Below are 26,371 nucleotides of genomic sequence, written 5' to 3'. Positions count from 1 at the left end.
TAGCAGCAACACAGCTTAGCCTGTGGAATGAGTGAGTGAGTGAGTGTGTGGTAGGAGGGTTTGGCACAGCCATCGTTATCTCTACTCCTGCTTGACCACGCACAAATCACCATTCACACCCTGCAGGGCGGTCCGCTGTGACCCGCTCCACAGCCACCCCAAACCACAAACTGCAGATTGGGTGGGGCTGTCTGCAGCAAGGTGAATCAGTGAGTACGCAGCAGGAGGCTGCTTCCGTTTGCCTTCCACATACGTGCGTGTGATAATATTTATAAAAAGTAACATGAAGGCTGCAGTTACTGTCGTGGGTCATCTGCTAGAAATGGCTCAACTACAGGGAAGCAAGAATGTGCGAAGTCTCCACTGCATCACTATCTACCACTGTAACCCCCATTAAATCCTTGATACATTATATTTTGAAAGGAAGTTCAATTCATTTTTCTTGGTGACTGCATGCTCTTTATTGCCAATCAGAATTTGCATATATAATAGCATTTAAAATATTTGCCTAAAAATACCCTCTGACTATACTCCTTGCCCATCCTCTGGGTTCCCCCCCCCCCCGTCTTTCTCTCTGGGCCTCCTGTCCCATGATCCTCACATATCCCCTTTGCCAATCACCTGTCCAGCTCTTGGCTCCATCCCTCCCCCTCCTGTCTTCTCCTATCATTTCGGATCTCCCCCTCCCACTTTCAAATCTCTTACTAGCTCTTTCTTCAGTTAGTCCTGACGAAGGGTCTCGGCCTGAAACATCGACTGTACCTCTTCCTAGAGATGCTGCCTGGCCTGCTGCGTTCACCAGCAACTTTGATGTGTGTTACTTCCTAAAAGGCTAGTTTTATTTTTAGATTTATAATCAATACTGATACTTCCTCACATGAGATTATACTTATAATTATTCGGCACTTACTTATGTTCTAGAGAGCCTACTCACACAATTGTATTATTGAGTGAAAGTGTGAGTGTGTGTGTGTGTGTGTGTGTGTGTGTGTGTGTGTGTGTGTGTGTGTGTGTGTGTGTGTGTGTGTGTGTGTATTTTTTAAATGTGTTTTATATATCTGATTACCTACGTCTACTGCGGCACATCGTGCAACGAATCTATTGCCACTTTCTTTGGGAAACTCAAGCTTTTCAGCAGCAATATTGGCAATATTAGAAGTCGCAGGTTTATACAATTACCTTCACTGGCCACTCTTAAAATAGAATTGCAAGATGATGATCTGATTGTGTACCTTGATCAATTGAAACAACTGCTCAACTAATATGAAATTTCAGTCAGAGACCTGCTGGAGATATATATTCCGGATTGGGTGGTGGATCCATTTGGGGTGAATGTGAATGTTGTTGACACCCCATTGGAACAATGTCTTATTGAGCTGCAGAGTGACATAACAGCTCAAAACAAAATTCAAGCACAGGAAGCAAAATTTCTGGATAACTAGTGATATTCAAAATAAGTTTCCACAGCTCTGGGAAAAAGCAAAGCTGTTTTTAATTGGATTTCCCACCTCTTTATCTAGTTGAATGTGGTTTTAGTCAAACTCCTCAACTGCAATCAAAAGCTTGTAATCATCTTGATGTTGTGAAAAGAAGCAATATTTGGTTATCTTTAACCAAGTTGCAACCAGATAGTCAAAGAGTCACTAGTTTTCATCAGTCACAAGTATCTCACTAAACACCCAAAGCAACAATTTGAGTGTTTTTTTGTTGCTGGTCGGAAGAATATTATATATATTATAAATAACGTACCCTATTCAGCACTTTGAAATCGTTCTCTTTTCATACACACTTGAAACATTATATTTAACATAAAATAATACCTATAACCTTTTACAACATAAATATTGACTGAATATTAAAATAATTAGTACAGTTGACCAAAAAGAAACCTTAGCACTAACAACAGGAATTCTGCAGATGCTGGAAATTCAAGCAACACACATAAAAGTTGCTGGTGAACGCAGCAGGTCAGGACGAAGGGTCTCGGCCTGAAACGTTGACTGCACCTCTTCCTAGAGATGCTGCCTGGCCTGCTGCGTTCACCAGCAACTTTTATGTGTGTTCTTTAGCACTAACGGAGACTTTGGAGGGTGGGGGCCACAGAGGTAAATGAAAGTCACAAGTGGGCCACGAGCAGAAAAAGTTTGAGAACCGCCGCATTGCAGAACGTCCACTCTGGGTTTCTTTATAATTCTGCCTTCGTCTACGAATTGCTGCAGTGTGAGACAATCAATCCCACTGCAGCTCATGGTGTCTAGTAACAATGCATCAGAAAGGGAAGGTACTGGGACCTTTCCATACTTCATCCCAATTCATCTTTCTTAAGTACAATAAACTCTGATAGCACTGGAAATGTACTGTTCATTTGTGCTTCTCTGATGCAGGAAAATATTGGCGAGGAAGCTTGCTCCTGATAAGCACAAAACAGGAAATAGAGAACATATATTTATATAGTGTCCTGGTCCCAGAATATTCTAAGCATTTCCACTCAAAGATGCATTCCAGATGTAGTCACTACTGTAATCTGTAGAATGATGCAACAGATTACCCACAGCAAGGTCCCTCAATCCGATTTCAGATAATGCACATATAACCTGTTTCGAGAAAGCGTGATTGTAGATAAAGAATCGCATTAGCATCAGAGATTGCTCTTCCTTCAGCAGGGACAAAGGATATTTTCAGATAAAATGAACACTACATTGGCCTAATACTCCATGCAAGAACCATGCTTCTGTTTTCTACCTGTATTGTGTTCTGTGTTGTGCGTTTATTTTGTTTATTATGGTAGCTAGTCACGTGGGTGGGGGCATGGTAAAAGCAAAGGGAATAAGTTACATATTCATGCTTTATTCTGGGCAGTTTTAGAGCTGGGGACTTATGGGTATCATATCTCTTGTTGACCACTTAGCTTTGCTTAATTACATTTGAAAGCGCTAAACTCTACTTAACTTTGATTAGGTACATTTAGTATCACTAGTTTAGTTTCATAAGTTATATTGCTTCAAGATTGTATGTTTTACTAATGAAGGATTGAATACATTCCATTGACTTTGAGGATCATTATCATTGGATTGGTCAGAAGGCGCATCATACAAGGATTAGTACCCCCAGCTGGTTCGTTTGAGTTGCTGGCTACACTCCATTTAGACAGCACCTCTGAGAAAACAATACTGTGATGTTCAGTCTCGAATACTTGCTCAAGGCTCCAGAACAGAACAAGAATGCACAACCGACCAGCTTAGAAGTCACAAACACGAAGAATTCTGCAGATGCTGGAATTTCAAGCAACACACATAAAAATTGCTGGTGAACGCAGCAGACCAGGCAGCATCTGTAGGAAGAGGTACAGTCGACGTTTTGAGCCGAAACCCTTCGTCAGGATTAACTGAAAGAAGAGATAGTCAGAGATTTGAAAGTGGGAGGGGGAGGGGGAGATCCAAAATGATAGGAGAAGACAGGAGAGGGAGGAATGGAGCCAAGAGCTGGAAAGTTGATTGGCAAAAGGAATATGAGAGGATCATGGGATGGGAAGCCTATGGAGAAAGAAAGGGGGAGGGGTGAAGCCCAGAGGGTGGGCAAGGAATATAGTGAGAGGGACAGAGAAAGAAAAAGGAGAATGAGAAAAAAAATTTAAAAAAATAAATAAGGGATGGGGTACGAAGGGGAGGTGGGGCATTAACGGTAGTTGGAGAAGGCAATGTTCATGCCATCAGGTTGGAGGCTACCCAGACGGAATATAAGGTGTTGTTCCTCCAACCTGAGTGTGGCTTCATCTTGACAGTAGAGGAGGCCGTGGATAGACATATCAGAATGGGAATGGGATGTGGAATTAAAATGTGTGGCTACTGGGAGATCCTGCTTTCTCTGGTAGACAGAGCGTAGGTGTTCAGCGAAACGGTCTCCCAGCCTGCGTCGGTTCTTGCCAATATATAGAAGGCCGCATCCTTGTCCATTCGTTCCCCCACCCTCCCATCCCTTCCCACCGATCTCCGTCCTGGCACTTATCCTTGCAAGCGGAACAAGTGCTACACATGCCCTTACACTTCCTCCCTCAGCACCATTCAGGGCCCCAGACAGTCCTTCCAGGTGAGACGACACTTCACCTGTGAGTCGGCTGGGGTGATATACTGCGTCCCGATAGAATTATGGGATAAATATTGATTAGGGCACTGATGATAATTTCTCTGCTCTTTGTGAACAAACTGCCAAGGGATCTTTCAGATCCTCCTAACAAAACAGTTGGGAATTTGGTTTCACATCTAACTCAAAGGACAACCCTTCCAACAGCACAACAGTTGCTCAGTAATGTAAGGTGAGGATCTGCTTGAATCAATAGCATCGCTCTGAACTGGGTTTCAGTCATGTTGCACCCAAAGCCGCCCATCTCAGAGGCAAGGCTGCTACCATCTGACGTCATGAAGTCCAACCACCTGAGTGAGTCGGGCTTGGGCTTTTTATGCCATTTGGCTGCTTAACCTTGGCTTTCAAGGTAAGGTTCAAAAGTAATAATTCAGAAAAACTGCATACAAAAATTAAAATGATGTAGAACATTCTTCCTACCATATCCAGCATACATATACCTAAAACCCACCATATTCTCAGCAAAACATAGGCTAAGATCCAAGCAGCGGAGGGATTCAACCTCAAAGTTCATCTCACTTTCTTGTCAGAAATCCTATTAACTAGTATTGATTAATTAAAAAGCTCTCAAGCCTAAATAATCATTCATTCACTACGAACCAGGCCATTTTCTGTGTGCACAGACTATTTTTGTTGTACTTCAAGAATTCTTAAGATCAATGGCAATAGTAAGGAAATATTTGAAATAGCATTAAAGTCAGATTTGAACTGCCGCCCTGCACATGTTTATCCTCTGGGTGGCACTACCTTCCTTTTTAAATGCACAAGCGCTTTTTAAACAAGGCAATAATTATATTCAGTACCTTTGAGAGATAACTATCTCTGTGTGGGTTTCATTTGCTTCATGGATAATTATATTTTATTGACAGTCACCAATTACCTGTGTCCAATAGTAACTTTCAAAAGTGGATGCATCTGAAAAAATGCTGAAGTGCTTCAGGGAAAGAGAAGAGAGTAAGGAGAGAAACGTGACACTTTTACAAAGGGCTAGCACAGGTATTTATAAGCCAAATGGTCTCCTACTCTATGGCATGACTATAATAGTGCCTCCTTCTAATCTGCCCCCATAGGACGCAACAACTGAGCTGTGTTTAAACCATTTTAAATGGGCTGCTATTTTGATTACCCAGTGTGTTCTGATTGGCTGATTCAATGCTCATTATTGATGGTCCTTACCCAGATGATGTATCATGCATGTTGCAAGCATTGGCAGATTGATTTCTTCCAGCTTAAAGGGGAATTAATTGGCAACTGGCTTCTACAAAATTATTTTAAAAAATGAATTCTGAAGAATTTTCATTTACAATTGTATCTTAATATACAGTGCCCTGCAAAAATATTCATCCCCCAGCCCTTTATTCACATAAATGAAGGAACAAGGATTTTGATCAATTTAACTGAGAATTTTTATTTGTGAATCACATGCTCCTTTTTTCACAGTAGGGCGCAAAAAAACAGGGAAAATTGTAAAGCATGAAAAAATTAAAATTGAAAGACTGAAATGTCAGCAGTTCAAAAGTATTCAACCCCTTTGATTAGTCCTTAGTTGAACCACTGGTCACAGCTCTTAGAGCCAGTAGTCTTTCTGGATAAGTCTCTTAGCTTTGTACAACATGGTGGAGCAAGATTTGCCCATTGCTCTTAGCAAAATTGCTCAAGCTGTGCCAGGTTAGCTGGGGAGTGATGGTAAACAGTAGACTTGACGTCTTTCTAGAGCTGTTAGATTGGGTTAAAGTCAGAACTCTGACTGGGCCACTCAAGGACATCAGTTTTCTTCATTTGAAGCCACTCCATGTTTGCTCTTGGTTGTTGTCCTGCTGAAAAATGAACTTCCTCCCCAGTTTAAGCTTTCTCACAGAAGCTAGCAGGTTTTTACCCAGGATCTCTCTGCATTCATCTTCCCATCAGTCCCGACCACATTTCCAGTCTCTGCTGCTGAAAAGAATCCCCATAGCATGATGCTACCTTGACCATACTTTACAGTAGGGACGATGGTTGATGCACACCATTAGATTTATGCCATTCCACTTAGTGTTGAGGCCAAAGAAGTTCCACTTTTTCCAACCACAAAACCTTCTTCCAGATCTTTACAGTATCTTCTAGGTGACTTTTTTCAAAGTCCTTAAGGACAAGCATTTGCTTTTTTTTTAGTAACCAGGGCTTCTTTTTTGCCACTCTTTCATAAATACTCTTTTTGTGCAAGGCCTTAGAGATTGTGCTGCGATCTCCAGTTAGAGCCATTCTCTTCTGGAACTCACTCAGAGTGACTGTTGGCATTACCTAGCCTCTCTTAAAAGTGCCATTCTTCTCCGGCAACTATGTTTAGAAAGGAAGCCTGACCTAAGCAGTATGGCTGTTATTTCATATTTTTCCCACTTTTTCACGATGGACTGCACTGAGCTCCAAGGTATCTTCGATGTATTAGAGGTGATCTTGTACCCTTTCCCAGATTTGTGCTTCTCTATTAACATTTCCCTGACTTGCTTTGAATGCTTTTTTGTCTTCATTTTGGGTTGGTCTGTTGAAAATCTACCATACTGCTGGGCCTTACAGAGGGAGGAGGGGGGTACTTATTCTTATGAATTCATTGAAAACAGGCAATCCTCCAATTTTCTACAGTAACAAATCAGGTGAGTTGGTAAGGTAATACACAGTATTACACTTGAGGAAAATTAGTAAATACAAAGGGGATGAATACTTATTCAGCTTCACAATTTTAGTTTTTAATGTTTAGTAGATTCTTGACAGGTTTTGGAGTTTTTCTTTTGAATTGACATGATGCACGATGTTTTGTAGATTACCTCAAAAATCCTACTTCAATATATTTTAAATTTAGCAAATGAGACAGTAAAATGTGAAGTAAGTTGTGGGGACTGAACACTTTTTCAAGGCACTGTACACCTTTCATTTTTATTATATGCTATTTCCAGGGGAAAATAAAAAGGATTACTTTTCAGTGTTAATCTTCGCTCAGGAATAACACTAATTTCAAAGATCAGATCTTCAGACCCTACTCAAAATACTTGAGCATATTGTTTTCGACAAATATTACAGTCCACAAACAAGAGGAAATCTGCAGATGCTGGAAATTCAAGCAACACACACAAAATGCTGGTGGAACGCAGCAGGACAGGCAGCATCTATAGGAAGAAGTACGGTCAATGTTTTGGGCCGAGACCCTTCATCAGGACTCTTCATCAGTCCTAACGAAGGGTCTCGGTCCGAAACATCGACTGTACTTCTTCCTATAGATGCTGCCTGTCCTGCTGCATTCCACCAGCATTTTGTGTAATATTACAGTCCAGTCATATAGGATGCAATGATACATTGAGGCTGTGTCTGTCTCATTCCCTGACCTTAAAGATCTCAAGGTGCAGAAGAGTATGGAAGGGCTAAAGTCTGGAGCATCCAAGGTCTGATAAAGAGCGTCTATTGATTGTAATGCAGGCAAGAGGCCAGCTTTGTGCTGCCAGGTGAGCATGCAAAGATTTCTTGATCTAGCCAGTGCTAACCATGCTGTTCATTGGCAATAATCTCACAACATCAATCAAGGTCAGTAAACACAATGTTGAGTGCCACAATTACACCACTAGCCTCAGATTCCAATTAATTCACCACAGCCCTGTCATTCACTTATTATCAGCGAAGACTCACACCTAACTCCACTGTTTCCTTGTTAATTTGGCACTCATATCTAAATTTCGCAGCCTGCAGAGTTATTTTTGTACAGGAGGTGCCATTTTAGGGCTCCCAGGGCACTACCATGCCCAATTCCTTGCTGTGAAGCTGTCCTAGTGATATTAGCAATACTTAACCCTCAGATTACTGTATGCAGATTAGCTGGCAAGTGTCCCTGAAAGGATTGTAGGATGCATATTTGGCATCTGGTACTTCCACTGCTTCAACAGTTCCATTAATCACCCATCTGCAAAGGGGGGCCTTTTCTATGTTGTGTGACTGGTGCAAATTTTAGCTTGTACGCTCTACTGCTTTTGTACACTTAGCTATGTTGTTGTTCAACATGAGCTCCACAAGCAGGCCACGGATGACATGTTTAACAGTTTAACTCTGTAAGGATCATGCCTACAGTCTGCAAAGCATTCTCCAGTTGAAGCATTAACATGAGCAGTCATCCATGGAACCACATTGTTTTATGACATTAAATATCACTTAATCCCTTTTACACTCGGTGGCCGTTTAGCAGGGTAGGAATGTTGCAGGAGCAAGATCTATAATGACCAAAGATGACCAACTTCTTCACACACTATCTTCATAGCTGCTTGAAAATTGAACAAGTCTCATCACCTTCAGTTAGGAGCTTTTCATGAAGAACCATGGGAATCTCATGTCTCAGTCGTTGTTTATCTCGTAAGTTTAACATGTATCAAAGACAATGTCTTATTGCCATTATGTATCTATTATTATCTTAATATCCAAATTGCATCCAATTGAAATAACACTAGCTGATTCACTCTCGTGCAAGAAAGGGTACTTATTGGTTTCAACCATTCACATTCTGTGGACTTGGTTTGAATTGAGTCCACTTCAGCTATTATGTCCTCAGGTTACACTGTTCAAGACATTGACTTAACCGTTTGGCCAAGAATATCTCCGTAGTCATGACATTTCAAATCATTGTAAATCAGATGCATCGAATCAAGCCATAATTACCTGCAGTAACTAGGAATAGTGCCTTTTTCCAGGTCTCTGTCAGTGAATAGATCGACTCGAGCACACAGCCATTCGCATTTGCCCTGGTACATGGTGTCTAAAACGTGAATAATCTCATCACATTTCACACACATCGAGCAGCTGTCTGTCTGTCCAGAGATACTTAGATTGACTCGAACGTAGAAAGAATCACCAGACACGATGGAACCATCTTCCATGTCCTTTTGCAGCTTCTCGTACCCTTCAGAATCAAGCACAAGTTTTTTTTGTCAGCTTCCAACTGATCGGAATCACTATGACCAAGTGCCTTACATTTGATATCATCTAAACCTCACAAAGTCCAATATTGTTGTTTGCTCCTGGTGATTGCTCCACTGATATTTTAAATGTTTCCACTGTCGCGTTGATGCCCAGCCTAAATGCCTGAAGTGTCCTGCTTACGAGTACTTCACAGCACCGATAAATAACCAACCAACTATTGGGATACATGCAGGGGGACTATGGAATGACGTCCTATCAACTCCTTTCAATGTTCTTCCCAGTTAGTATTGCATTTGGCTTCCTTCCCTTCCAGTATGGGTAAAATATGATTAACATCTTCATGTGATAAATTGCAAGTGTGATAGGTCAGTGTTTTGTGCTGTTGCGCTCATCTCAACTTTATTGCAAATCAATTCAGGTAGTCAATTAAATTCAAGAAACAGTTTTACTTCCACCACCACCTCAGAGCTAGAGAATTCTGAAGATTTCCAACTGGTCTACCTCTCCGAATCTACAACTTAAGTAGTTCATTTTGGGATCATTAAAGAGAAAGCAACTGAAATACAAAGCAATTCCTTTGAATTTCAAAGGAATACTCTCATTATAGCAACCTCTAATTGGAAATTCTATAATTAACCCTTTCAAAGTCCAAAATGAATGTTATGAATTTGGTGTCTGCTGCTGTTTTTGATTTGTTGAATGTCTGTTTTCTCCATGCAAGGCATGACCGCAATTCACCTTTGAAAAAGATTTTCATGCTTCAGTGTACGTTATCAAATTCAATACACAGGTTTTAATAAGGAGTTTCACACTTCAGCCTATAACTAAAACTTCATCTATTGTGGTTTACAGGTTAAATTTAAAATTGTATCCATGCTTGAGTAAACAGACGAAACTTTCTGCAGCTTTTTCGAAATACTCACAAATAACATTTTTTTTCTTTTGCTTAGGTTGGAAGCATGCCACTAAAGAACTGGTGATCAGCAAGAAACATGCACAGCAAGCTTTTCAAAACTGAATCAAATTGACTACTAGTGCCAGGATGACAGATATTGTGAGTTTATGTCCAATGTTAAACTGACTCTGGGATTCTGTTTACTTATATATTCACATTTGCATGTTACTGGCATATTGTTTCAGATACAATATGTTTATCGAAGTTACATATTATCCTCTAAATATCCTTTTGGTTGCCAAAGATGAAGTAGGAGTTTAGAAATCTTCTATTGCCTTAATCATGCAATACAAGAGCAGAACTTGCTACTTGGGGAAAAAATTCTACTGACGAACAGAAACTAGAAAGAGGATATAGCTAGCTATAAAAGGTCCGGTGGTGTCCCTAATGGATACTTTCACTCTTGACCCTTCATTTTATGGATGATGCCTTCTAGACTGCTGTTTCATTTCTTGATATCTCAGTGAACGATGAAAGCAAGGTTCAACTTGCATCCCACTTTATAGCGTAATATTGTAGTTTACACCATGTTATATCTCACCACCTATTTCATCATCTTGGTCTAGTTCTGAGAGAAAAACAGCTTACATGAATGATTTACTGAGTTGGAGAAATATTGGTGACTTTCAGCATTTCCCAAATTGTATTCAGCATTGAAACACTTTCAATACAGATGCAACAGCAATAAATGTTTTTTTTTTCTCTTCTTAAGTTTGAATACCCAATTGCACTATTGTGTAAGTTTTCCATCAGACCCTCCTCATGGAAATTAGGTTTTACTTTGGAAGGAAATTTTTGTGGTTAATTGTTATAAGGAGACTGCATATTCACTCCATTTTTTGGTCTTTGGATTTACATACTTTATCCATTAAATACACTAAACTAATTGCTTTAGGCTTACCGTCAAAGTTTGATTTAAAGTGCAGTGTCACTGATCCGTTGCAACGTTGTAATGTCCAATGGGCATCTTCTTTCGTGGAGGTCTCCAATGCAACAGTTTGAATTTCTCCCCTGATGCATCCTTCTAGCTTTAACGAGAAAGATCTCAATGAAGCCACACAAGAGTAACAACCTTGCAAATTTAACAAAAGTACGGTTGTCAAGAAAATATCATATATTGGCTTGTGCTATGTTTTCATTTGCTACATGATTCAATTTTCATGAAAAAATGTAACATTATGGAAAATGTTAATGAGTTTAAATGAATTGCACAAAATTTGGGATTTTCATTTTGAAAGTCTACTTCCACCATGCAGCGTTTCAGAAAGTCACCGAGAATCATTCCTCCCAATTCTGCATTCTGTGTTCTCACACAGTCACACATGAACAGTATGTCACTGGCTGTTTTCCTCCAACACAATTTGTTTTTAAACTCCATGTTATCCTCCACAGATCCTTCTGATTGCTAAGGACACAATTGGTGAATGATTTTCACTCCAAACCCCCAGAACCACTAACGGTTTAATGTACGGTGACAGATGTTTAGCTACTGTTTCTATAACTTTCTGTTATACCTGCATTGAGCAAAATAAGCAGTTTTCACTTTGTCTCTGAAGCCTGCTTCAATGCAAATCTGAGATGACCTTCCTGAGTAGAACCAAGGCCACAGCTGTAACCCCAACTCTGTAAGGTCTCTTTCTTTCTTTTCCTCAAGTAACCCATATATTCTATGCTATAATCTGCCCTCTCTGTGTAAGGGTTTTTTTTTATGTTATTGCTAAGGCTAACAAAATGGCTTCTTTGTTATGTTAAAAATAAAATGGTTTCTCTGTGATGTTAACTGCTGAGACAGTGGTTCTCTCTCTAGCAGCTTGTTTGGGTTATATTACTGATAATGAGAATTGTATGCATTTGCTAACCAATTGGGATAGATGATATTCTTTCTTGTGTGTCGGTAAGCTATTGTTTTCGCGGGCTTTGGGGCAGAAGGCGCGATGGGGTCAGAGAGAGGAGACGTGATGTTATAAGCTGGGCGGCGGAACGGACCCCAAGCAGGAATCCGACGCCCAGGGTTCTTGGGAGGAGAACCGAAGAGGAAGGACGTGCTGGACGCGCTCTGGTCGACCACCGTGGTTGGTCCCAGGTGGCAGGTCGAGGGGGTTGGAGGAGATTGCATAGTGGAAAGAGGACCCCATTCATTGAGCTCCAATGGTTGTGCACAAAGTGGTTGAACTCTGGTAAGTTTGGCGCCTTTTACTTTCCTTTTATATTGTATCTCTGTTAATTACATAGTTCCAGTAAGATCTATAAATTGTATTCTGTAAATCGCATATGGTGTACTATCTGTTATTTGGCTTGGTGGGCAAATCACACAGCAACTACACAAACTTGGTTACTGAGTTTGGAGCAGCCAAAGGCTGCTCCCCCTAGACGGAAGTGAGCTGAGTGAGCCTGAGGCTTACCAGGGGGCTCCATCCCTATGTGCCAGTCTGCAGCTGCTTGCTATTTCCCAATCCTATTCTCGTCGCCGGCAGCTGACTTTTCTTCCAACCTCACTAATTACTGTTCTAATCCGCAGCCTTTTCAGAGGTGTTTTCCCACAAGAAGATAACACAACCGTGGCCAATTCAGCAGCTAACAGATTTTAAAACAATATCCCATAAACAAAAAGAAACATCAGCCTGCTACTGCACAATAATGTCTTTGGAATTATTCCTCCATAAACATCTCATTTGAATAATGCTAATGTTTTAAGCACCTCAGATAACTTTGCACTTCTTTATACTGCAATACAAGCAAGTTTACATTAGCTGATCTAATAACTAAAATGCATGCACTCGAGAGCACTGAGGTTGCTTGTTAGCTTATTACTGTGGTCAGGCAGAATAAAGGAGACCATGAATCATGATTTAAGAATACAACTGCAACCAAAATGACCAAAACTTGGGTCACACTTAAGACAGAGTAAGATTATATTACTTAGGGCTGTCATACTTAGTTATAATCCATTTATTTCCTACTTTGGATCTGGCCCTACCAAGGCTAGTATTTATTCATCAGTGCCTGGAGAAGATGATGGTGAATGGCCCTGTTGAATTGTTGCAGCCCTTGTGGTGAATGTACAACCACAGTGCTCTTAAGGAAGGACATCCAGAATTTAGAACCAACACAGGACTGTGACAAGGGGTGATTGCCTGGCTGGGTTGAACTGAGGTAGTTATGGCAAAGTTCAGTTTCATTAACCTGTGGACTACCAGGAGAGACGTAGACCAGGTAAACTCGAGTGCAGAGAAGATCAAAGATGAGGATGGAGTTGAACAAAAAAAAATTCTTTGCTACAAGATTGGTTCGCAGAGAACTCAAACATCACCACACCCAGGATAGGTAAACTCAAGACTGAGCAAAAGAAAACACCAAACAACATGGGAGGCACAGGTGGAAATAATTAACTGATTATCAGGGGAGGAGGAATGTCTGAACCTGAAAGAGTTTGGCATTGTGACGAGAATACACATAGATTAAGATGTTAGCTGGCTGTGCTGGCACCAGTGGGATCAGCAGTTGGTCTGCCACCTGTCTTCAGGAGAAAGAGAGATAAGGAAAACAATGAAGCAGCATTTGGAGATGTTAATGAAGGGACGGGAGAGTTTAACGAAAGGAGAGCTGTCAAGATCGGCTCCCCCTTTGAACCCTGAACTGTTTGAAGTGATGGACGGGCGATACCCCAGCAGGGGGATAAAAAGGGACAGGTTCGTTAAGGCAAGATACACATGACACCCCAAGGTAACGAGACCCTGGAAGTGGTGCGTCTCCCACAAGTCGGTAGGAAGTTTTGGAAGGCTGGTCGCGGGACCAAGCCATAGATGCACAGGGTAGAAAGGCACGATCAGTGGGAACCTGGTGTGTGTCCGCTCTTGCCTGGGTGCCAGGTTCACCGCAGAGAAACGATCGTATCTGGAAACGGAGGGGTCATGGTCGGTGACCTCAGAAGACATCACAAAGGGCTTGCCCGAAAGCTGACTGCAAAGAATATCGAAGGTCTGTGTGGAAGCCGTTTGAATATTCATTCGTTTTGCTCTCTCTCTCCTTCCCCCACACTGTCCATCTCCCACGGCAGTGATTACTGCGAACTGAATTGAATTCAATTGAACTGAACTTTGCGTCACTTTGAAACTGGTCTTTTACCCCTAGACGACGATAGAGCTTGATTGATCCTGTTATCCTAATTCTGTGTACATGTGTGTTTATCATCGCTGAACTGTTGCATTTATTATCCTTTTGACTAGAGTACTGTGTTGCTTGTTTCTTTAATAAAACTTTCTTAGTTCTAGTAATCCAGACTCCAACGGAGTGATCCATTTCTGCTGGTTTGGCAACCCAGTTATAGGGTACGTAACAGCATCCTCTGATGATCTGTTGCATTTCTAAGACTTGTGCAATTTGGAGGGGAACCTATAAATGGTGACATCCCCAGTGCTCATTGCCCTGTCTTTCTTGGTGATAGAGGTTGTGAGTTTGACAGGTGCCACCAAAGCTAACTATCTGAGTAACTGTTCAGTGATACACATGCAACCACCACATCAGGAATGAATGTTTAGGTTGGTGGGAGCGTACTAATCAACCAAAATGGTTTGGCTTGTCAGGTGACAAGCTTCTTGAAAATTGTTGGAACTACACTTACACAAGATTCTACAGTCTGGCATCTATGTCCTTCAGGATTTGAGCTTGGCTATTGATAGTGCTAGCAACCCTCTCTTGGATTGAACTGTCACACCCAGGGAATATTTTGTGCTCTTTCCACCATGGAGGAGCATAGGTTCATTGGCTGAGGAGGATAAATGTAATAATCAGGAGGTCTTCAACCTGAAACATTGCCTGTTTTCCTTCTCATATATGTGATCTGACATCCTGAATAGTTCCAGCATTTTTTGTTTTTATTTCATTATTTGAGGTTTCTTTGACCCTGTTTAACCCGATGCCAATGAGACTGCATGGGCTCTGATTTCAATGTGGAGGACTTCTAGGACTACGCCAAGCTCTGTCCTATCTCCAGATGTTTTAAAAGAGGATCTTGTACAGTCAGCTAGGCTGGATACTGCTTTGCAGGGACTTAATTTCGTGACTCGGTCTATCCTAGGTGATCTGTTTGGCTTCAATTATTCCTCTGTCCATAAGAGTATTGGTACAAGTAAGCAGCATGCTCAGCCATTTTGACATTAACCACATGGGAAATATCTAGAGCAGGGGTTCCCAACCATTTTATGCCATGGACCTTTACCATGGACTGAGGGGTCTGTGCACCCCAGGTTGGGAACCCCTGGCCAGAAGAGAATGGCAGAGTTCCTCCATGAAGGACATTAGTGAATCAAGATCCTATTAACAAGAATCTAATACAGTGTTTAGGTCATCATTGCTAAGATTAATTGATATTGTTTTTCCACATGCCAGATTATTAGCTGAATCTAAATTCCATAGTACTGTACAATGGAATTTGAACTCCAGTATTTTGATTGTTGGGTCAGGCCTCTCGAGTACCAATCTGGTAATTTAACTGTGGAACGCAAACTGTAACAAACAGCCCCAGACATGAAAACTGCCATCTGATGGGAACACTGGGGTCTTTATTTAACCATACTCATTTTGTACTTTCCCTCAGAAGATACTAAACATTAAACTTGCAATAGCTGTGGATCAGTATTTTTATCAATCCACGCAAAAGGTAAACCCAAGAGAAAGACATCTGAGAGGACCCAACTCAATTCATTTCCATCATTATGTTTAAGAAAGTTGACAGGTCTTTGCAAAGGCAATGTGATCTATTGTTGCTATGGCAATAAATATAGTAAGGTAGAGTTGCCTTAATTTCTCAAAGGGGCTTTTCCCAGGACTAGCAAACTGTGCAGAAGGATTGAATGGAAAATGAGTTTTAATTCCACAGATAAGACTTTCAACCTCTACTCTATTTTGAATCCTGTCGTTCAAGATTAATTAAGGCCTTTTTTCAAATTCCTAAGCAATAAAAGTACCTTTGCTAAGAGTTAATTCCCATCTAATTAATAATTATAAAGTGAGCTAGAGATAAAATATTTATAATATTAACAATCTTTCTGAAATATACCTGCTTACTTGGAATGAAAAATGTCGTAAATCTGATTGGCATGCACAGGATTTTAAGGGTATGAATGAACACACGGCAACTAATTATAAACTCTACAGTTAGCGTACAGACTCAAGCTTAAAAGAGTGAAGGGGAATTGGAAGATTGTATTTAGCAATTTATACAAAGGTGGGGGTGGACCAAAATTGGGACCATAACTAAAATACAGTAATTCCCAATTCCAATCTGAATTTTGGGAGAAATGTCTTTAATTGTAGTGCTTGGAACAATGATGCAGATGCCTTTTTATGGGGCAGGCCACACTGGCAAGCCAAATGAGATATATATCACATGAACTGGGAAGTCCAATATTCCTTGAGAGTCCCCACCGTTATTGTGACCCAACTTTGAACTTTTCATAGAATACAATGTCTGGCAGTTTCCCACTACTCGTACTGAGACCAGTTGCATGTTCTGTGACTCCATTTAAGAACAATTCTAAAGGAGAAAGATACGTTTGAAGTAACTTACATTTTTTTAAAACTAGAGAGTGCATATAATTTTTTAAAGTGTTTATTGTCTAAATTTTTTACTTCCAATTTGCATTTTTAATATTAGGATGAATAATTTTACTATATTTTTGGATTTTTTTTTCAATGTTTGTGAAGTTTTGACAACTGATAAAATTGAAGGTGTGTTTAGCCAGCTGTCAAAGTATTTGTTGCCAAATACAGCAGGAGGTAAGGCCTCACCGATCAGGAGACGTCTTCAAGGACTATAATGTGTTATGGTTTTGGGTCGGTGAAGAGAGTAGTAGGTGTAGTCAGATGGATTGAAATCCTCTTCGATTTAGATATGACTCACGGACCTTACATTTTACAACATTAAGTGAGAACATAGAACTTTCTACAATAGAGAGTACTTTAAATGAATAACATGGTTACATTTAAGGAGAATGTAGATAGGAATAGGGGAGGAATAAATGGAAAATTCTGCCAATGTGTTTGGTAGAAAGGATTATTGGGCAATGTAGTGTTGTCATTATTGTTGAGATATTAAAGCCAGCATTGTTTCAGTGAAAGCACTGCAGGACTAAAGTGACTTTGCCATCTTCCCATTTACCCAACAAGCTCTTCATGTCATCAGGATGTCCCAATGCACTTCACATATAACAAATCACTTTAAAAGCATGATCACTGTTGTGAGGTGGGTCCATATAGGTAGTGAATTTGTGAGCAGAAAGATAAATGGAGCAATGAGATGGTCAGTGTTGAGGGATGAATATTGGCCATAAATTTCTGAGAATGCCTGCTGTTCTTTAGTAACATAAGGGGACACAAGTAGATTTAATCTCAAAAGGCTGACCCTCTTGTGTTGTAAAATTCCTTTAGTACCATGTTGAAGAATCGGTCTAGAGTAGCTATTCAAGTAGTTCATTCCACAATGCTCTGACTTACAGAACAATACGCAAACCTCTGAGCCAGGCTGACACCTCGAAGTTCCCAAAAATGGGTGAGAATTTGGATTAGTTTTAGAAAAAGGATGATCACAGCTCGTTTCAAATGCTTTCTAGCTGATATAGCTTGAGCCCACTTTATCCAGCTCTCAGCTTTGACAGTTTGCTTGTAATGTAAATGGTAGGTTTCAAATTACAGTTGTTTATGAACAGATTAGTATCTGGTACTGGATTATGAATAATATCATATATCCATCAGCAAAGATGTAACAGCACGAGAATAAGTATTTCCCTATAGTCTCAGAGAACTCAAGAACATCCAGTCATCTGTATAGTTTTCAAAATGCAGTCATATTTTCCATTTCCAAAGCAATCATTGTTCTAAATACTGACACAGGTGTGAATTAGCATTTCCATTAATAAATTCCTCATGTCTCTGTTTCGGCCACAAGAGTACTGTTGGACTGTGTTAGCAGCACTAGATTTTAAAGCCTGCCTCTTCTCCAATTGTTCAACACAATGATTCCTACCAAAATCAGCTGTTGCCCTTCCTTCAGTCCTGCCTTCTCAGCTGTGGAGCCTGGCTGTACAGACTGGATGAAAAGACCTCTCTCATTTCCGCCAACAAAAGAGATTTCTGACACCAATTTGTCACCGTCGAGCGTTGTATGCAGCATTTGTTTCGGAGGGTTACTGATCTGGGAGGCAGAGGTCACAGATGGACGAAAAGGTCTACAGAGACACATTGTGAAAAAGAGAAAATAATCAATCACTCATTCTTATTAGATTATTTCAAATGTAGGTCATAGATCTGAAATTTCTCCTTTGGGAACTGCTAAACAGAACACCATCTATTTTTATTAATATTAAATAAAATTTCAATCTCTTCTACTGTTTTACATAACAAATCATGGCAGTGATGGCAGGAGCTGGAAAATTACCTCAAGGCAAAGAATGGACAATGCAGAATTGGCAGTCAGTTGAACATCTCACCTGACATTTTCCATGTTGGCATCTGACTAATTAGTAAGTTTACTGTCTCACTGAAATAATGGCATTTCCAATAATATGCTAACACTTTCAATGATACAACGGTCTTAATCATTTTGACATGAAAAGAGTAAAAATATTGCCAAATGAGCCTGCTTTATTACATCACATTTGTAGCTTTCTCAGAAGAATTTTCCCATTGCTGATATATTGGCAATGTGCAATAGCAGAGAATGGGTGGAAACAACTTGATTTGCATCTTTCCCTTCATATTTAGGGTGAGCTTAATGGAAGTTGAAATTGAGAGAAATTTGGAAGAGGTTCAAATTGCTGATTCATGATCATACACAATCACATATTATCATTACTGTACAAGGTGAAAGTTATTTCTAGTGAATTTAATCAGTTCTCAACCAAGACACAAGGGAGATTTGAATTATTGAACCAGATCTTACTGGCGGATAATTATGAATAACTGTCAATCAACCTCGCTAGTTTAGAGGTTCAACAAATTTCCACCGATTTCAGATAATAAATTATTGTCAGATGTTTTTTTAAATGTAATTTTTTAATTTTGTTCTTACCTCTGTTGTTTTTCTCTTTCCCTTTCTTTATTTCTCTTTTTGTCCCTTATTTGACTCTAATTCACAATATTTCATTGAGATAGGTCTTCCCCTTCTCTGAGATTAATTTCTTGCCCGCAACAAAATGAAACTCAGGGTAGTATATGGTGACGTTCAAGAACATTGATAATAAATTAACTTTGAACTCTGAACTCTTTTCGTAGTCTGTTTGGGTGAGGAGTTGGACAAGTCAGCCTATTGCTCATCAAGGCTTGCTGTCTTTAATATCCCATTATCGTCATGCAATTCCAGCAAATTAGATTTTGAACTGAGAAATGCAGAAACATTTCTAACTAATGATGTATGCTGCAAGATACACTGCACCAGCTAAATCTGACTGTGAATATATTAGTCTATTAAAGATTGACCAATAATTGGGAGGTATTGTCAACAATTGCACAGTATAAACAGAGCTGCGGCTCTTGCTAAACAGGAAAATAAATGGAGAAAATGAAAATGGAAAAAAACAATAATGCTTGTTGCCAGAGTGCTGCAGCGTGTTGTAGATATGCTCAGCTTACTTCGGCAAATATATTATTTGTTCACCCTTACCTTTCCAAGGAGAATTTTCTGAATATGGAGTTGACATGATCCAAATCACATGCATCTAATGCTTCAGACTGATAGGAAGATGATGATGAATGGACAGATGGTGGTCCATGGGAGGTCCTCTCCTGATATTCATCTGGTTCACAACAATAGACCAATTAGTTATTGGAGGCATATGAAAAGATGCTGAGGATATGGTGTGGTAGTCCTGTATTTATTCAAGATTGCTATTGCTATTGCTACGGACACACATCTTCAGGGATGCTGACACCAGCTGAGGTTTCATTTCCTTGCTTTAAATATTCTTAAATTACTTTTCTTTCCAAGATGGTCCCAGAGCATGGCGATTTGTTCCAAGCTGCTCCCTGCAGATCTACTCATTACTTCTATTAAATAATTGTTCTACTATTTTTAATTTAAATTCTCTGCTGCATTGTTACTGTTTTACCTTATTCTGCCTCAATGCACTGTGTCACGATTTGATCCACATGAACAGTATGCAAGGCAAGTTTTCACAGTATTTTGTACACGTGACAATAACGAACCAAAACCAATACCAACACATCATTGGAATGTACGTACAGAAGAAGTCATTTAACCTCGAGACCCTGTTTCACATTAAATTATATGATGGTGGATCTGTACTTTAACTCTATCAATGCTTATCCTTGTCTGTCTGAAGTTTATTATTTTCAGTTTTTACCTCTCAGATCTTTAACCGTCTGACCAACAGACCACAATCAGTAATGGTAAGTGACAACACCACCTCCTTAGCAGTTATACCCCAGAAGGCCATGTTCACGGATTCTCTACTATACAGTCCATGCACTCTCAATTGCAGGGCCAGTATCTGCTCCATTTACAGGTTTGCAGACAATATCATTGTACTGGGCTGGATCTCAAACAGCAAGAATGAGAACAAGAAGGAGACAGAATATCTATCGGCACGGTATCAAGACAGCAACCTTTTCCTCAGTGTCTGCAAAACAAAGGAGCTGGTCACTGACTTCAGGAAACAGGATGGAGTACGCGCCCCTGTCTGTGTCAGTTGTGCTGAGGTGGTGATGGTTGAGAGCTCCAGGTTTCCGGGTATAAATATCACCAGAATTTATCCTGGTCTAGCCACATTGTACCATGGCCAAAAAAGAACTACATCAATGCCTGCACTTGTTTAGAAGACTAAAGAAATTTACTCTGTTCCCATTGACTCATATCAATTTTTATAGATGCACCAGGGAAACATCCTATCCGGATGGGTCACAGCCTGGCATGACAACTGCTCCGCTCAAGACTGTAAGAAAATGCAGTGAAGTATGAACACAGCCCAGTGCATCATCGAGACTCCCTTGACTCCAAGCAACAAACACAAAATGCTGGAGGAACTCAGCAGGCCAGGCAGCATCTATGGAAAGAAGTACAGTTGACATTTCGGGCCGAAACCTTTTAGCAGGACTATCGAAGGGTTTCAGCTCAAAACATCGACTGTACTTTTTTTCCATAGATGCTGCCCGGCCTGCTGAGTTCCTCTAGCATTTTGTGTGTGTTGCTCAGATTTCCAGTATCTGCAGATTTTCTCTTTTTTGTGATTTGATTGCTCCACTGACTCCAACTACATTTCCCACTGCCTCATGAAGTCAGCCAAAATAATCAGGGACCCTGTCCCACCCAGATCATTCTCTCTTCTCCCCTCTCCCTATGGGAAGAACATATAAATTCTTGAAAGCACATACCACCAGAGTCAAGGACAGCTTCTACCCTGCTATTATCAAACTCTTGAAATGACCTCTCATATGCTAAATTTGAAATCTCGATCTCCATTCTGCCTTGTTGTGATTCTTGCACTGTATCTGTTTACCAGTACTGCACTTTCGCAGTAGCTACTATGCTACAGTCTGTCTTCTGCTTTCTTCCATGTATGGCATGACCTGCTTGGATGGCGTGTAAACAAAGTTTTTCACATTATCTTGGTACATGTGACACTAATAAACCAATGTGCCAGTAAACCTGCTTTAGAGGGAGAGGATTCCACAGTACAGTCTCTTTATTAAGAGGTGCTTTTACCGGTTTCCTCCCACAATCCAAAGACATACCAGTTTCTAGGTTAATTTGTCTCTGTAAATTGTTCCATGATTAGGCTAGGGTTAAATCCAGCGATTGCTAGGCGACGTGGTTCGAAGGGCTGGAAGAGCCTATTCTGTGCTGTATCTCAATAAATAAATAATTTTTTTCATATCACCGCAATATCCTGGCTCTAATTTTGAGGCTGCTCTGGACTTTACTATAAGACAAATTAATTTCCTTGAATCTATATCATTATCTTCCTTGATTATCGTAAGTAACTACATTATATCAGCTTTCATAATTGAGGAAATACAAGATCATTTTACGCATTGGTCTGGGATATTTTGAAGGCCTTATACCTTCTCAGGTATCCAGTAACAAGAAGTAAATATAGCATTAAGTAGGATCTATACGAAAATTAAAACAACTGCTATGTAACCTTTATTTAAGCGGAATCCCTCAGGGCATGTAGATCGTATATGCTCTCTTCACCTTCAATCCATTAGCAATGTTTGACACTAACAGTCTGTAACTTACTAATCAGGATATTTGGAACCAAACTCAACTCACCATCTGTCTCTGTTTGGTTGGTATCGAAGTTGTAGCAGCAGATGCTATCGTCGTCCTCCTCTGTTATACTGTCGGAAACCCAAATATGGTGATGTGTGAGAAAATGGAGGAAACTTAGTGGCATCATTGCTAATATAATATTGACAATATCACGAGAAAACTTATCAGTTCTCTAGCAATTAACTGGCAGAAACCATTCCCTCTCTGCACCACACTCCTTCCTCGATTACAGGTCAAATTTAAGGTATATTATAATATCTTGTTGGTCCTTCCATCATTAAAGCATTCCCGTGGCCTCAGTCTGAAAGTGGTTCAGGCATTCTTGACACATTGGGCATGTCAACAGTCAACATATCGTTATTACACCAACATTAAAGATCTCCCTTACAGAAAATGATCAATCAACATGTCTAGACTGCAGAGACAATCAAGAAACTGAATGAAAGGTCAAATCAAAGATTTCCTTTGGCGTTTAATATTATACAGGATATGCTTGTTATTTCCTTTAATTTGACCAAAATGCAACACCCTATTTGATTACTAGTAATACTAATTAATGATAAAAATACTAATTATTAAGATAAAGAACATTGGAGCACCGTTACTCAGATCAGATTATAAGAGTTGTACATATCTATAAGAGGATGACAACTCCTTGAGTTTTGCTTTCACAGTTTATGAGATCAGCTAATGCTCTAAACTGGGTCACTACCTTGCTCTTCTGATGACAGACATCCAGGAACACATTTATAGCTACATAGCTGAAGACACCCATTCATACTTTCCTGAGACAGCAGCATTTCAAAGCAGAGCAGTCTGCAAAAATGCCAGCAACGTTGCCTGACAGCTGATTTAATTAAACTATCACAATATTTTGCCAAATGCCTATTATGGAGTAAATGGAAAGAGAGCATTGCATATTTACAGATTTCTTCCCCAATGACAGTAGTTGTGATGGAGTGACAGGCAGGCCATCAATCAGGTTACCATTGGTCAGAAGATGTGACATTTCCAATTATTGTGTTAATTAATGGTTTGAGAATGAGAAAGGCTGGAGGAATATCTTGCTGCCACTCACTGTCAGGGTTAACACATTACTAATGAACAGCCAGAGATGCTAGAGTTTGTGAGTGATCATTAGGTAAGCCCTCAGCAAGGAAGGAAAGCAAAAAAGGGACAAATAAACACCAAACAAAAACTATCTTTGATGATTTTAAACTGTAATTGAACTATTAAAGGTAGCACTTGTAGAAAATTGTACAGTCACAAAACCTAGAATTCACAGCATTGTTTCCTCTATGCAAAATATTTTCATTGCTAAATAATAGTATGAATCAGAAATACAAATAAACGCATTCTGCTATGTTCAAAGTGTAACTCTCTCAGATAGCATGAGAGCACGTCTAGTTATTAACCCAGGGGACAGAACCAAAAATTAGTTCTCACATTGTTCATACATTAAGTGGTAGAACCAGTGCTGAAAAATTGAGTAATAAGTTCAACAATCAGCTTGCCAGTGAGACCTTGAAGGCTGTTCTCTACCTTGTCACCCATATTTGGCCTCTAGTTAAGTTATAATCTGCAATTCTGTCCAGTTGTCAGCTTGGCTTTTAGATTGGTATGGCTCATGTCCTTCCTCAACACTAGAGATTATGCAGACGCTGGAAATTTTGAGCGATATACACAACATGCTAGAGAAACTTAGCAAGTCAGGCAGCAGAGGAGGAGAATAAAGTCGATACTTTGGGCTGAAACCATTCAACTGGACTGGAAAAAAGGGGTTGGGGCGAGGCCCGAATAAGATGATGGTGTGAGGGGAAGGAGTGCAAAGGTAGCAGGTGATAAGTAAGTCCTGATGAAGGGTCTAAGCCCAAAATATTGACCTCCATAGATGCTGCCTGACTTGCTGAGTTCCTCCAGCATTTTGTGTGTCAGTTTCTTTCTTGCCATTGTTAATTTTCACATTGTACCAGACCCCTCGACAGCCCCACCTATCATTCTCATTCCCCTTCCACCGTTAATTCTCATTCCCCTTCCACCTATCATTCTCATTCCCCTTCCACCTATCATTCTCATTCCCCTTCCACCGATCATTCTCATTCCCCTTCCACCTATCATTCTCATTCCCCTTCCACCTATCATTCTCATTCCGCTTCCACCGATCATTCTCATTCCCCTTCCACCTATCATTCTCATTCCCCTTCCACCTATCATTCTCATTCCCCTTCCACCTATCATTCTCATTCCCCTTCCACCTATCATTCTCATTCCCCTTCCACCGATCATTCTCATTCCCCTTCCACCTATCATTCTCATTCCCCTTCCACCTATCATTCTCATTCCGCTTCCACCGATCATTCTCATTCCCCTTCCACCGATCATTCTCATTCCCCTTCCACCTATCATTCTCATTCCCCTTCCACCGATCATTCTCATTCCGCTTCCACCGATCATTCTCATTCCCCTTCCACCTATCATTCTCATTCCGCTTCCACCGATCATTCTCATTCCCCTTCCACCGATCATTCTCATTCCCCTTCCACCTATCATTCTCATTCCCCTTCCACCGATCATTCTCATTCCCCTTCCACCTATCATTCTCATTCCCCTTCCACCTATCATTCTCATTCCACCTATCATTCTCATTCCCCTTCCACCTATCATTCTCATTCCCCTTCCCCCTATCATTCTCATTCCCCTTCCCCCTTTCATTCTCATTCCCCTTCCGCCGATCATTCACATTCCCCTTCCGCCTATCATTCTCATTCCCCTTCCGCCGATCATTCTCATTCCCCTTCCGCCTATCACTCTCATTCCCCTTCCGCCGATCACATTCCACTTCCGCCGATCATTCTCATTCCCCTTCCGCCGATCATTCACATTCCACTTCCGCCAATCATTCTCATTCCCCTTCCGCCTATCATTCTCATTCCCCTTCCGCCGATCATTCTCATTCCCCTTCCGCCGATCATTCTCATTCCCCTTCCTCCTATCACTCTCATTCCCCTTCCGCCGATCCCTCTCATTCCCCTTCCGCCGATCACTCTCATTCCCCTTCCGCCGATCACTCTCATTCCCCTTCCGCCTATCATTCTCATTCCCCTTCCCCCTTTCATTCTCATTCCCCTTCCGCCGATCACTCTCATTCCCCTTCCGCCAATCATTCACATTCCACTTCCGCCTATCATTCTCATTCCCCTTCCCCCTTTCATTCTCATTCCCCTTCCGCCAATCATTCACATTCCACTTCCGCCAATCATTCACATTCCACTTCCGCCAATCATTCTCATTCCCCTTCCGCCTATCATTCTCATTCCTCTTCCGCCGATCACTCTCATTCCCCTTCCGCCGATCACTCTCATTCCCCTTCCGCCGATCACTCTCATTCCCCTTCCGCCGATCACTCTCATTCCCCTTCCACCGATCATTCTCATTCCCCTTCCACCTATCATTCTCATTCCCCTTCCACCTATCATTCTCATTCCACCTATCATTCTCATTCCCCTTCCACCTATCATTCTCATTCCCCTTCCCCCTATCATTCTCATTCCCCTTCCCCCTTTCATTCTCATTCCCCTTCCGCCGATCATTCACATTCCCCTTCCACCTATCATTCTCATTCCCCTTCCGCCGATCATTCTCATTCCCCTTCCGCCGATCACTCTCATTCCTCTTCCGCCGATCATTCTCATTCCCCTTCCGCCAATCATTCACATTCCACTTCCGCCTATCATTCTCATTCCCCTTCCCCCTTTCATTCTCATTCCCCTTCCGCCAATCATTCACATTCCACTTCCGCCAATCATTCACATTCCACTTCCGCCAATCATTCTCATTCCCCTTCCGCCTATCATTCTCATTCCCCTTCCGCCGATCACTCTCATTCCCCTTCCGCCGATCACTCTCATTCCCCTTCCGCCGATCACTCTCATTCCTCTTCCGCCGATCATTCTCATTCCCCTTCCGCCGATCACTCTCATTCCCCCCTTCCGCCGATCACTCTCATTCCCCTTCCGCCGATCACTCTCATTCCCCTTCCGCCGATCACTCTCATTCCC

The 26,371-nt window shown here is 40.9% G+C and overlaps 1 protein-coding gene across 2 annotated transcripts in view; it reads right to left on the bottom strand.

The window, feature by feature from the left end:
* The window catches only part of card11 (caspase recruitment domain family, member 11), a 321,723-nt gene that overhangs the window by 42,413 nt on the left and 252,939 nt on the right, over nucleotides 1-26,371 (bottom strand). For both annotated transcript variants that reach the window (XM_072268714.1, XM_072268715.1), the window contains exons 13-17: nucleotides 22,314-22,381; nucleotides 19,686-19,818; nucleotides 18,051-18,252; nucleotides 10,929-11,055; nucleotides 8,812-9,052 (exon numbers count right to left, since the gene is read on the bottom strand). In XM_072268714.1, the coding sequence (XP_072124815.1) occupies nucleotides 8,812-9,052; nucleotides 10,929-11,055; nucleotides 18,051-18,252; nucleotides 19,686-19,818; nucleotides 22,314-22,381 (771 nt within the window). The remainder of the gene's footprint in view (nucleotides 1-8,811; nucleotides 9,053-10,928; nucleotides 11,056-18,050; nucleotides 18,253-19,685; nucleotides 19,819-22,313; nucleotides 22,382-26,371) is intronic.

The sequence above is a fragment of the Mobula birostris genome, chromosome 9, assembly GCF_030028105.1.
Source record: "Mobula birostris isolate sMobBir1 chromosome 9, sMobBir1.hap1, whole genome shotgun sequence".
NCBI classification, from domain to species: domain Eukaryota; kingdom Metazoa; phylum Chordata; class Chondrichthyes; order Myliobatiformes; family Myliobatidae; genus Mobula; species Mobula birostris.
Note: the sequence above shows the minus strand (reverse complement) of the source record. Positions and strands in the feature narration are given on the sequence as shown.